This window comes from Crocodylus siamensis, chromosome 1 (genome assembly GCF_052110815.1).
Source record: "Crocodylus siamensis isolate JL-2025a chromosome 1, ASM5211081v1, whole genome shotgun sequence".
NCBI lineage: Eukaryota > Metazoa > Chordata > Crocodylia > Crocodylidae > Crocodylus > Crocodylus siamensis.
The window spans coordinates 214,388,277-214,400,589 of NC_143395.1; the positions used below are offsets into that span (position 1 = coordinate 214,388,277).

The window sequence follows — 12,313 nt, forward strand, 5'->3', positions numbered from 1 at the left end:
GCTCAGCTCCTGAATGGGAGCAGCCAGTCTGGCCCTGCCCTCTGCAGGGAGAGGTGCTCCAAGGGAGAGAGGCTGCAGTAGATGTACCTGCAGGCCCATAAGGGCTGGAAGGAGACAGCTATGAGGGAAGGATGAAGAGTTGGGGGTCAGTGACCCAGAGTGATATCTGATTTTAGCTGGAAGTGTAGCAAAACCCCTAGTTTTACTTTTTTTTTTTTTTTACTTAAAAATACATTCCCTCCCCTTCCCCAACCATTTCTGACTTTCTCTCTGCCCTCTCTATCCCTTATAAGTAGTTATAAGTAGCCATAGATAAGCTAAGTTTCTGTATTCCATTACTGTGACAAGCCCCTTTTTATATTGTAAATAGTATTCTGTTATTTTTGTTTTGATTTTTACTGGTTTATATTATATTCCTATTATGTTTGTATTGATTTTTATTGTTTTATATTGATATTGTATGATTTAGGCCTGTTCCTGTAAGTTAACCAAAGTAATGTCAAGTCTCCATCTTGTAATGTTAAGTTTCCATCTTCGTGTCCCCTGCCCAGGCATACCCTATTGTAATTGTGTTGCAGCCGTAACTCCTATCTACCTCTCCTATGTAAATTGGTTCCTGGATGAATAAGAGTGAATGAGGGTGCTTGAGACATAATGGCAGCAGGCCTAAAAATAGCTCCTGCCAAATGACCGGACCATCAACTTAATGACCGGACCATCAACTTAGCAAATGGACCACTGCCTTGCATTGACTCTCCCTGAAACCACAGACCTACTCCCAGGTCCAGAGACAAAACTCAATATTTGAAAGCTAAAGACCCTCCAAGAAACCAGTAACATGGAAACAAAGAACAGAATAGAAACCAGCAACCCCATCATTGTATCCCACCAGACAATGAGGACACCTGGAACTGTATGACCTCATCTGAACAGTGCTGGCCCTTGCCTGGGCATGTCCTGCCCATTGGAGTCACAGGTAGCCCACCCCTATAAAAGGGGTGGTAGAGTGTGACCTCCTTGAGATGCCCTCTTCATCTGGACCAACACTACGCCACGCCACCTATCCACCCAGAGGCCCTGCCGGTGACCCCCTCTGGACAACACCTTGCTGGAGAAGACCCCAACTGGCTATTGAGGATCAACTCTCAGCCTGGCATAGGTAGCTATCACCCGCTTTCTTCCCCCAAGCAAGGGACCTGAGCTCTGTCCCTGCACACTTTGACCTCAATCCCTCCATTAAGCCTTTCCTCTCTTGCTATCATTGTGAGGGTGTATGAGAGAGTTTGTGTGTATGTGTGTGAACCAATAACTTCATGGGCTGTATAGCATGTTGCCTGTTTAATAAAACTGTTATTCTGGAACCCCGAGTTGGGTTTTGTCTTACTGATCTCCTAGCCCTGCTCCAACCTCTGCTGTCTGCCCTCTGACCTTCCTCCTGTCTCTCTGTCTCTCCCCAGCTCTCGGATCTTTTAAACCCACCATCTCCCAGCTTCCCCCGGTTCTTCCCTCTGCCTCCCAGCTCTCTGCAACCCTAACTTGCATCCCAGCTTCAGGCCTGGTTTTGCCCTCTGCCTCCCAGTTCCCCCACTTCTAGGCATCCTGGCTCTCTGATCTTTTAACCCTCACTGCCACCTGGCTTCTCTCTCTGGCCCCTGCAGCCTCCGGCTTCTGTCTCTCCCGGCTCCTTACCTCCCAGCCTCCTCCTCCTCCTCCAACTTTTGGCTTTTTCCTCCACCACCCCTCATTTCACCTCTCTGCTGCTCCTTCTAGCTTCTTTGATCGGCTCAGCTCTCTCTCTGCTACCCGGGCTTGATCCCCTGGCTCTACTTCTTCACCTCCTCTGTCTCCTGGATTTTCTTTTGCCCCCAAGTAACCCCAGGGCACCAAGTGACCCCAAATAACCCCAGGCACCAAGTGACCCCAGGTAACTCCTAGTGTTAACACACAAGTACCACTGAAGTACATGTTTGTGTGTATGTGCATGTGAGTGTGGACCCATAGTGTTGTATGTGTAGTTTGTGTGCATGTGTATAATTTTGTGTCATACTTTCCCGCCTAACAGTGTAATATTGAGATCCCGAGCACTGATCTGACTTATGTCAAGTCAACAGAAGCAGTTTGCTGGTGTCTTGGCTTATAATTGGAAGACCAGGTTGTAGCCATGGGAGAAATTTGGAGGCCATGCAGCAGAGTGCCAAGGGGGTACTCTGTGTTAAGTCCTGTATAGGGCAGGGATGCAATGAGGCCAGGGAGCCACAGCCCTAGACAGTGGACCAGGGCTAAGGGTCTCAGCAAGAGAAAAGGAGCCAAGATCAGAAGAAGGCCAAGGCTCAGCCAAAATGATTAGTGCCCAACAGGCAGAAAGTGCAGACAGGGCTGGCAAGTCCCACAAAAAATAATGGAGTGGTACATGCTAGACATGGGCATGACTATGGGAATGGCTGGAGGTCATGATTAATGCCCCTAAGGCAAATTAATGCTGAGGGTATGGAGATAGGCCAACAGGGCCCAATCAGCTAGGCCACATGGGCCCAGGGGGCACATACTCAGGGACTTTGGGAAACAGCCTCCCAACATAAAATAGCATTTCTACAAGATGTATCAAGTCGGACAGTGAGGAAGTTACCCTGAAGACCTGAGAAACAGGTAATTTGGCCACTAGGGGGAATTACAGCCACCTTTGGAGCTGGTCCTGTCACAGAGCCACACACCTCTGGCGCTGCCCATATAGTGTGGGGCAGATATTGTGGGGCTGTGTGCCACCAGCACTGTGTGCACATAGGGGTAGATCCCAGGAGCCCACTCCCCTAGGGTATAGCCCATGCTATCTGCAGCATGGGGGTTGCATGCTAGTGTTGCATGCAGCCCCTGGCCACACCAAAGTTGGAAAGCCTTAAGACACCTAAGCTGTTTTCACTATTATGAGTAACCTCTAGAAAACAATCTCTTCTGTAGGAAATAAAAAGTCATACCGTGATCACACCAATCCCTCCACCACTGCTGCTCCGGAGGTAACTCTGATATTTAGTTTTCATGACTAGGAGTACAAGTTGATTGCCAGCTATGTAGAGCAGTGTCTGACTATCCAACACCTGCAAGTTTGCCCGTCTGGTGCAGTCATAACCAAAAGAGTGTCTGACAACAGTTTATTAAAGAAAATAATTCATCCCAGATTTCTACTTTTATTTCTTCCAGGCAATAACAATAAAAATACCAGAAGAAACATGGATGGGAATACTGATTTGGATGGTCAAGATTTATTTTAACACTGTATAGAGTTAAGGTAAAACAAGATTTTATAAATGAGGAAAACCTAAGTGAAACCTTCAAAAGGTTGGTTTTCCATCCTTCTAACTCCATTGCACAATCTGCTTTTGCTGGCCTATCCAGATCCTCTATGGTTTCCCAAGTAATTGGTATCCTAATGCTCTTTTTCCAAAGGGAATATAGGAAGTTGATCAAATTATCAGGAAGTGAACTATAGGTAAGACACAGAACCAATGCAATGTCTTACACTCACTCACTGCCTCTACCTCTGCAAAGAATTACAAAGAAGTGTAACTCTTTGCAGATCTGCAATGTGGAGAGGCAAGGTTGTTTCCTACTCTCCATATTTCCCTGCATGGCCATGTTAGGGTGGGACACGTAATAATCCATTATAATAATTACTCATGCTGGTAAACTCTCTGCCCAGTATTAAGTGCCTTCAAGATCAACACTCTAGACTTATGTTTCAAGGTGAATTTAAACTTGACTGGCACAATTCAGACCTCAAGCTCACCACTTCTATATCAATGTGTATGAACACACATTTTCATGGGAGATGTCTTGGAAATAGGGTATGTGGTAACAGAGAAGTCAAGGTCTCTCACTACTGCTTCAGAGGTATGAGCTTGAGACTCATCCTGAATGCCACTCCTCAGCTGACCGCGGGAATCAAAGGTGGCTGGATATTATACAGGTCATGTCATTCCATTATGCATGCCATTGGCTACAGAAACTACCCTGCGTTAACCCCACTAGCTCAGTAAACTGTCAAGCCTGGATGGACCTTTGACATCTGATTATATCGTACTAGTGTAAGAAAAGGCCTGACTACTCCATATATGAAAACCCTAGTTCTTGGTCCACACAAGGCTGGACAGGAAGGATACATGAGAACAAGAAGGTTACTGGGTATCCCAGAGTCTGAAGTCACAAATGGACGTGAACACAAATCTTCATAGTTATAGAAGAAGGTTTCGGAGATTTTCTTTTCCAGCTTCTCAGGTTTATGTTTTTGCTCTGGATGTTTTTCAGTATCTTCAGGCTCCTCCACATCTTCCTCTATAGTTCAAAAATGGGAATGCATGGGAAAGTTTTACATATGATACTGATGTTTATACTTAACTGCAAAAGTGGAATCTTGTTCTTTCCTTTCCTCAGAAAAGTAATAGGCACTCCACATCCAAAAATGCATCAGCTAACTTCGCAAGAAACTAATTCCTCCACTAAGTTTACAACAAATGTTCCTGCAAAATATGAACATTTTGAAACTTCAAGGCCCTATATGCACAGGATAAAATTTCTGTATCTGTAAGATAATTCATCTTTATTGAACTTAAATTTTGCCATCTTAATTGTACTGAAACAATTTTAGTTAAACTCAACCTGATGTTTAGGTCACAGTGGTCATGTCTTCATAAGCACTTAACTGCAGACTAGATTAATTAGCTGTGGAGTAAAGCATCGCCGTTTATATGTGCAAGGGTATTAGGCGACCGTAATCTAATTAATGTCGCAGTTAGGGTACAGTGCTATCTTATGGTGGGGTAATTTACTGAGATTGAACACACCCATAGATGCTGACCACGGGCATAAATTGTGCCTGGTCAGCCCAGGCAGCCACAGGCCAGACTCTTGCCTGCCACCTAGCCACATGGCTTCATGCTTTCAGCACTCTCGTGCCCTAGGCAGGCCCTCTGCTGCCACCCAGAGCCCAGGGCTGAGTGGCCCTGGTATAAACTGCTCTGCCCTGGCTCAAATTCCTGCTGTCCCAAGCTTACATGTAGATGTTGAGGCCGGACACAGTTTGACATGGCTCAAACTGCTCCAAAGTGTATTGCTTTGATTAACTGCATGTGTAGATGCACTCAGATTTAAAAACTAAGCCAAGTTAAAGGCTTCAGTAGATATTGGGGGTGTTGGTTATAGCCCTATTGGTCTCAGATCCTCAAAGGGAATTTACAAAGCACCTTTCATAGACAAGCCAATGAACTTCACTTCATAAATCTACTAGACACAAAAAATCATGGAATAAATATAGACTTTGGATTTATGGCACAGTATAACCTTCCTGCCATCTGAAAACCCCAGGTAACCACTCTATACTTTCCCAGCTGCATTCTGTCACCTTCTTTTATTTTCCCCCTCCTCCTCCCTGCTCCCACCAACCTGCCTCACCTATTAACTCCTATTCGCTCTAAACCTCCATGCCAAGCATTTGCATTTCACAGACCTGCATTTTGCATATTGGCTTATGGTTCTAATCAAACCATAGAGAGTAGATACAGACCACCAGACTCTCCTGGTGCCTCAGGAAGGACACCTGAGCCCAAAAGCTTGCAAAGAACAATTTTTCCAACTATTCAGTTGGTCTTATAAAAGACATCACATTTACCCAAATAGCCTCAGTAAATATTGCACATATGTCATTATATGAAATAATCAGTACAAGCATTCAGTTCTTTGCTTACTTGCATATGGCAAGGTCCCCTGAAGTCCCCTGAAGACTAACAAAGTCTTACTGATGACAGATCACTCTGGACAGTTTTTTACTGAAACTTTATGTACTAAAAGAATAATATCAATGTGAATTCCAGTCAGTTACAAAAATGAAGTAAAAAATAGTTTCAAGTTTGGTTCCTCAAAATGAATTCCCTTTCCCAATTTTTGTGGATTTACAAAAATTGGAGTGAAGAGAGACTGTGGAAAGAAAAAGGTGGAATGTGCTGCATGGTTAGTGCTGTGAAATGCAAAAAGCACACCAGCAGGGGAAAAAAAGCAGAGAAAGATAATTAATACACTTTGGATGCAATGGCTTTAGATGACGTTATGTCTTACAGCAGTAGGCAAAAAATGCAGGAAGTAGCAAGATGTTTAAATCTAAATCATGTGTTAGACAATACTCACGTATAATACTGCTACTATCAGATTCACTATTTTCCACAGACTTTTCTATACCTTCTTCCTCTCCTTCTGGTGGTGGTATCCCTCCTTCAATTGGTAGTTTTTTTGGAGGACTACTTTTGCTCTCCTCTACAAAGAAAAATTTCAATAATTTCCAACAGACTGTATTTACCTATTTTACTTGTACTTGCCGTGACTGGAAAATAAAGCACATACAGCTCTAAAGCATTACAATTCCTCCTGTCTTGCAATGTACTTCCTGTTATTCAGAGTTCATTTAATTGATTAGAACTGTTTTATTTTTAGGAGAAAAGAACATTCTGAGAAAAAAAAATTGCATCAACAGAAAGAATGAAGTGAAAGATCAAGAAATAATGTGACAAAGCTTCGGAAAATACCCTCGAAGAGCCACACCAGGCTTATTGACAGGCCACATCTTCATGCTAACATCATATACTGATGCACAGAAATAGCAGCTGGACCCAAAGTACCTACACAAGACATGTCTACGAGAGTAACAATTTAAGCAATGATTAAAAAGGATTAAGTAACCGAGGGCTGTGAGAACAGCCTTCCAAAAAAAAAAAAAAAAAGGCCTTTATTGCAGCTCCAACTGGAGAAGCAGGTCTAACAAGCATGGGATGTCAGAGAAGTGGTCAAGAGAGATAACTTCTGGCCATGGAGATAAGTGCACAGCTGCTGTAGGATGTGCCATTACTGAGCAGGGTCAAGGAGGAACTGGGTGGAAAGTTCTGAGGGAGGAGAAAGAGACAGCTGGTGATTCACATTTACTGGTAAGAAGTTGATGAATTGCAACCTGGTCACCACTACTTTTGTCTAAAAAGGCAAAAGTCTTAAGAACTATGCAAGTTCCTAACTAAATGCTTAATGTACTGCCAACCACTATGTCACTGGGATACTGAGAGAATAGGGAAATGATGTAATAACTGGAATATATTCTCCCTGTAAACTTGGGAAATTCATCCTACCTTTTGCTGAAAGTTCAGGCCATCTCAGAGTCCTGCTCTCCAGCATTCTCTCCAGATTCAAATTAAATCACAGTTCCCCAGCATCCCAAGATGCTTTGCACCTTTCCTGAAAATCTCCCTCCCCCTTGCAGGGTGGGTGGGCTAGCCTTGGCTGAAACTGTCTGCTCCAGCTGAGCAGGGAGGCATGCTCTAGTGCCCTTCAGCTTCTGGCATGGGCCACTGCAGGCATGTGGCTGCATTTCCAGAATCAAAAGTGAATGTCTGTTCACTTGCTTATCGGTTCAATCTAAGCAGTTTAGATTAACCTGCAAAGACTGAATTGATTCAGCCTCAGGCTTTTTGACTGTACTTAGTCTAGATATGTAAGACTTTTCCCGCCCTGCCTGATTCTCCTGGTTTAAATTCTCAAGTGTTTTCTCATCAGATCTCTGTTTCTCTGGGTTTTCCCTCTCTCCTTTAAAAAACAAAAGCACACCTTACAGACAGATCAATACTGTCAGTAATATATTTCTATATTTACACAGATTACATGTGTGCATGGTTACATTCCCCATAATAAAAAAAAAATCTCATTAATCTTTTTAGGTGGTCTAATGAGAGTTATAAGTCTCATAGCATATGCTGCCATATCTCATGATTTCACTGCAAGTCCTTTACTACTGGGTATTTTTTCTTACAGCTGCACTTCCTGGGATCGTGAATCTCTGCTTCCATTTAAAATAGTAAAAAAAGCTTCTAGTTGCCACAAATGCAGAGAAAAATCTGAAACTATGTTTGCAGAAAGGCCAAAAGACAAAAAAGTGGAAACTGCAGTTACCTTTTAATGTCAAGATCCTTAACCAAATCTCACTGACCCTGTCTAATGATTGCTGAATGTTTGAGGCTCATAATACTGGAAAAGGATCTCCACTTAAAGAGCTAAAGTGAATTACACAGATATTTCTAGACCTGTTAAGAATGGGGAGTCCAGAGACCTGAACTCTAGCTCCAAACCTTCCACTGTCTTGTGGTAAATTTGTACCAGGTATTTCATCTCTGTTGGTCTCAGTAAACATTTATGTATTACGGTAATAATACTATTTACCTATTTGATATTTAGGTAGAGAAGGGTTTTAAAAGCCCAAATTAGTGCAGCTAAATACAAGATTTTGGTCTGAGGAGTAGAAGACAGCATTACTATGTAGTCAAAAGGCGGCATTTAAATACTAACTCATAAATGTAAAATGAACTGAGAAGGTTCAGAAATGTTTTTCTCCCTTTGGTCACAAGCCCAATGCCTGCCCTGAGGTTACATGTACATTCAAATGTGTGATTAATTAATAATGTGAAAACAAATTTACTGAGAAAACATCTTATTTATTTATGTTACCCTCCTGTGTCTTTCCCTTTTCTTTACTGAAAAAGTTAATTAAATGTAAAAAGCTAGATAAACACAATACTGAGGTAAACACAATGCTGAAGCTGGTATTTTAAATGTGTAAGAGTCAGCGAATCAACCAATCACAATAATGGAGTCTTCTATTATTTTTTGAAACTAAGCATATCTGGCAGTTAGGGCCAACGAATGAGAGTCGGAAAATCTGTGCAACGGGGGGGGGGGCGGGGAAGAGGGGGGTTGTCTATCCTTGCCCTTGCCACTGCCTGCCTATGTGGCCTCGGGTAAGACACTTCACCTTTCAGTGCCTCAGCTCCCAGGAATGCAAACAGAAATAATAATACCAACTTCTATTCAGCACCTTGAGAGGCTCAGAAAAAGGGAAGCAGAACCCAATGTTTATAGAATTATGTGTTTATAGTAATAATCAGTGATGAGCTGAATATGAAGAAGAGCAGTTCAAAGCTATGCCAAGCTTGTCTGATTTGATTTCTGACTTCACACCCATACTTAGCTGACAAACAGTTTTAGAGAACCTGGTGGCTTCAGAAGGTTTTGACTAAAATCAAAACTTACACAATCTCTGGATAGGTACAGAGGCCATGAAGTAAATCATGTGCTTTTGTAACAAAGTTTGTAGAAATGGATCTGAAGAGTCATAGAGCACCCTACATCCATTCCCTTATTTGACGCATAATGTTAAATTACACATTCATGTTTATAATGTTCAGAGTTTTTCCTTTGGAAAGGAGACCTTATCTAATGACCAAAATATTATACTACTATATAGTGGAAGCTTTCACTCACCTTCTGTTGAGGGTTCAGGCACCTTCTCTGAGACCAACTCTGCTTCAGCATCTTTGGAAGTGCCTGACTTTCCTCCATTTGCGAGTTCCTGTTGGTTTAACTCCTCTCCAGGTACCGCAACCTCAGGGCTCTCTCTTGCAGGGTCTTCCTTTTCTTTATGAACAAGAGCAAGCCATTGAGGCAAATCACTACATGTTCCTTTCAGTCTGCATCTTTTATTATAGGGCCGCTACAATACTAGCTCACAGCGCTCCTAAGGGGCAGAAGCAGGTACAAGCAATAGAAACTCTGCAGAATTTAAACTGTCCTTCTTAAAAAGAATTAATCTTCTAGTAATTTTGATGACAAAGAAAATCTTCCACCTGTGAGTCTGGGCAGTGTTGTTTACAGCTTTGCCAAACAGCAGCAAGATGAAATTAATCTGACTGGTCATTTTCTTGGCTGCTATTGAAAATCCCAGAGAGATTATAATTAGATTACTCATAGTACCGCGCTGCATTTATAAACCTGTTGCTGCTATGGAAAATTAAAGCAGCAGCATATGTGGATTCTGGGGCTGTTTATGATGGAAGTTATTCATCCTAAGGCACAAGTGTAGAAGAGGAGAAATCCTCCCTCCACCCTCCCCACAACCACAGAACTTGGGGGGAAGAAGTGTTGCATCCCTTCCTTCACACAGTAGTCAAGAGGCACTAGAGCAGGGGTGGGCAATTATTTGGACTGGAGGGCCACTGAAGGAGTTTTGGTGATCTGTTGTGGGCCGGGGGGGGTTGCTCACCCAGCCCAGTGCAGTGGGGGTCAGGGGTTGCTAATGCGATACAGTGTGGCAGGGTGGGGGTTCATCTGTGACCTGGCATGGTATAGCAAAGGAGGGTGCTGACCGGCCATGATGGGGGGGAAGGGTCATTTGATCCTATTCAGCCCCAGGCCCATCTGTCCCATGCCCACAACAGAGAGCTCTGGATGGAGTGGGCAAGCGAGGTCTCCATAGAGACTGGCCCAGACATCCATGGGCAGTGCACACTCAGCTGAGCACGTGGGATGGGGCTGCAGGCAGATGGGGAGCAGTCCAGGAGTGGGACAGGCAGGCAGGACTGGAATCTTGAGGTGGTGACCATCTGCAGCCAGGCAGATGGGATGGGGCCATGGGCAGGCAGGGTGAGATATCTGGGAGTGGGAAAGGCGACTGAGGCTGGGGCTGGGGCTGGGATCATGAGGCAGTAACAGCACGGGCCCAGGGTTCATGACCCGGGCCAGAGCTGTGATCCGCTCCCTACATATCTCTGCCCATAGAACCAGCACTCATCGCAGGGATGTGTGGGGAGCAGATCATGGCTCTGCCCCAGACCCCAGCCGCACACTGTCACTGCCCCACAATCCCAGGCCCAGCCCTGCCCACCTATCCCACTCCCAGATGCCACTCCCCACCCACCCATGGCCCCATCCCATGCACCCTGCCAAAAGCACCCTGCCCATGGGGGACTCAGATCAGTCTCCATGAAGATCCCACTTCCCTGCCCACTCTGTCCAGCACCATCAGCTCTGCATGCATGATGAACTGGCAGCAGCAGCCAGGCAAAGTGAGCCACCACTGCTGGGGCTGCCAGGAAGCTGAATCCAGCTACCGCACTGCCCCCACACCACTACATGCCCAGGGCTGGCAGGACTGGCCACACATACCATGGCCCAGGCTGCCTCCCATGCCTGAACCAGGCAGATCCAAGAAACCTGCAGCGGGCCAGATACAATCCCTTGGTGGGCTGAATCCAGCTCACAGGCTGTATTTTGCCCATCCCTGCTCTAGAAACAGCAGCAGAGATGGAAAACACTTTCCCTTCCCTAGAGGTTGGGCTTCAAATGAACAAGAAATCTAATCAGAGACTGGGATACAAAAGGTTCACAGATTCACAGAAGTTTAGGGCTGGAAGGGACCTTGTGAGATCATCGGTCCAACCCCTCTGCTCTGGGCTGAAAAGACTGCTAGGGTTAAATAACCTCAGCAAGTTGTGCATCTAGTCTCCTTTTGAAGATCTCAAGGTAGGTGCCTGCACCATCCCTGCTGGAAGTCTATTCCAGAGTCCGGTCACATGAACTGTGAAGAAGATGGAGAAGCCAAACAGGATTCAGGCACAGCATCCTTGTACAAACCTCTCCCTTTGCAGTACAGGGAAAGAATAATTGGTCACTATGAACAGTGGTTCTCTGGGTTGTGCGTCCTTTTTTAAGTAAGTTATATTACTGTACCTGTATGATTACACATTATAGATAATAAAGAAGTAAAACTGTTTCAAACTGTAAAACTTCTCCAACAACCAGTTCATTTTTTCCCCTTTCCCTCCTTTTCCTGCATTAGTATGAGCCCATTCCCATCTTCTGCTGTCCTATTCCTTTCTCTTATGAACCCTCTATGCATGTGTTGCAGTCCAAGAGCTAGAGTCACCCCTGTGTCAGAAAGACCACATTAGCAGGCAGCCTTTGCACCTTGCTTATGCGTTACATATGTATAAGATATTTACATGTTAAATAAAAATAGAATGTATGCACAATTCTGACATTAGCTGCTAAAACTGTCTATTCTCCACATCATCCAGATGCCCTTTTGTCATATAAGCCAAATCCTCAGCTCTGTTAAAATCTGTTGGTGTGAATAAAGGTTACTGTCAGGCCTTTTGTGAAGAGGAAACACAGAACAGGTCACACCAACACAGCAGTTACTCATTAACTTGCAATAAAAAGAACAATTTATAAAGGATCTTAATATATAGCAGTGAAATGTAAAACTGCAGCTGCAGCAAGTAATAAAAGGAGCAGTTTTGAACGTGGTCATGAGAAACAGCAGGCACAGCTTATTTCAGCTAAGTCAAGAGGAGCTGAAAGGCAGCCGTAGGTCAGACGGAAGTCTCCCGTGGGGCCCTACAATTCTCCCTACGATCAGTGCATGACAAGACAATCAGATGGAGCCCAACTTCACAAG

At 44.2% G+C, this 12,313-nt stretch overlaps 1 protein-coding gene across 1 annotated transcript in view; it reads right to left on the reverse strand.

The window, feature by feature from the left end:
• The window catches only part of CFAP44 (cilia and flagella associated protein 44), a 60,871-nt gene that overhangs the window by 47,265 nt on the left and 1,293 nt on the right, over positions 1 to 12,313 (reverse strand). The window contains exons 2-5 of the mRNA XM_090040923.1: positions 9,340 to 9,492; positions 6,172 to 6,297; positions 4,155 to 4,326; positions 2,973 to 3,135 (exon numbers count right to left, since the gene is read on the reverse strand). Coding sequence (XP_089897049.1) covers positions 2,973 to 3,135; positions 4,155 to 4,326; positions 6,172 to 6,297; positions 9,340 to 9,492 — 614 coding nt within the window. The remainder of the gene's footprint in view (positions 1 to 2,972; positions 3,136 to 4,154; positions 4,327 to 6,171; positions 6,298 to 9,339; positions 9,493 to 12,313) is intronic.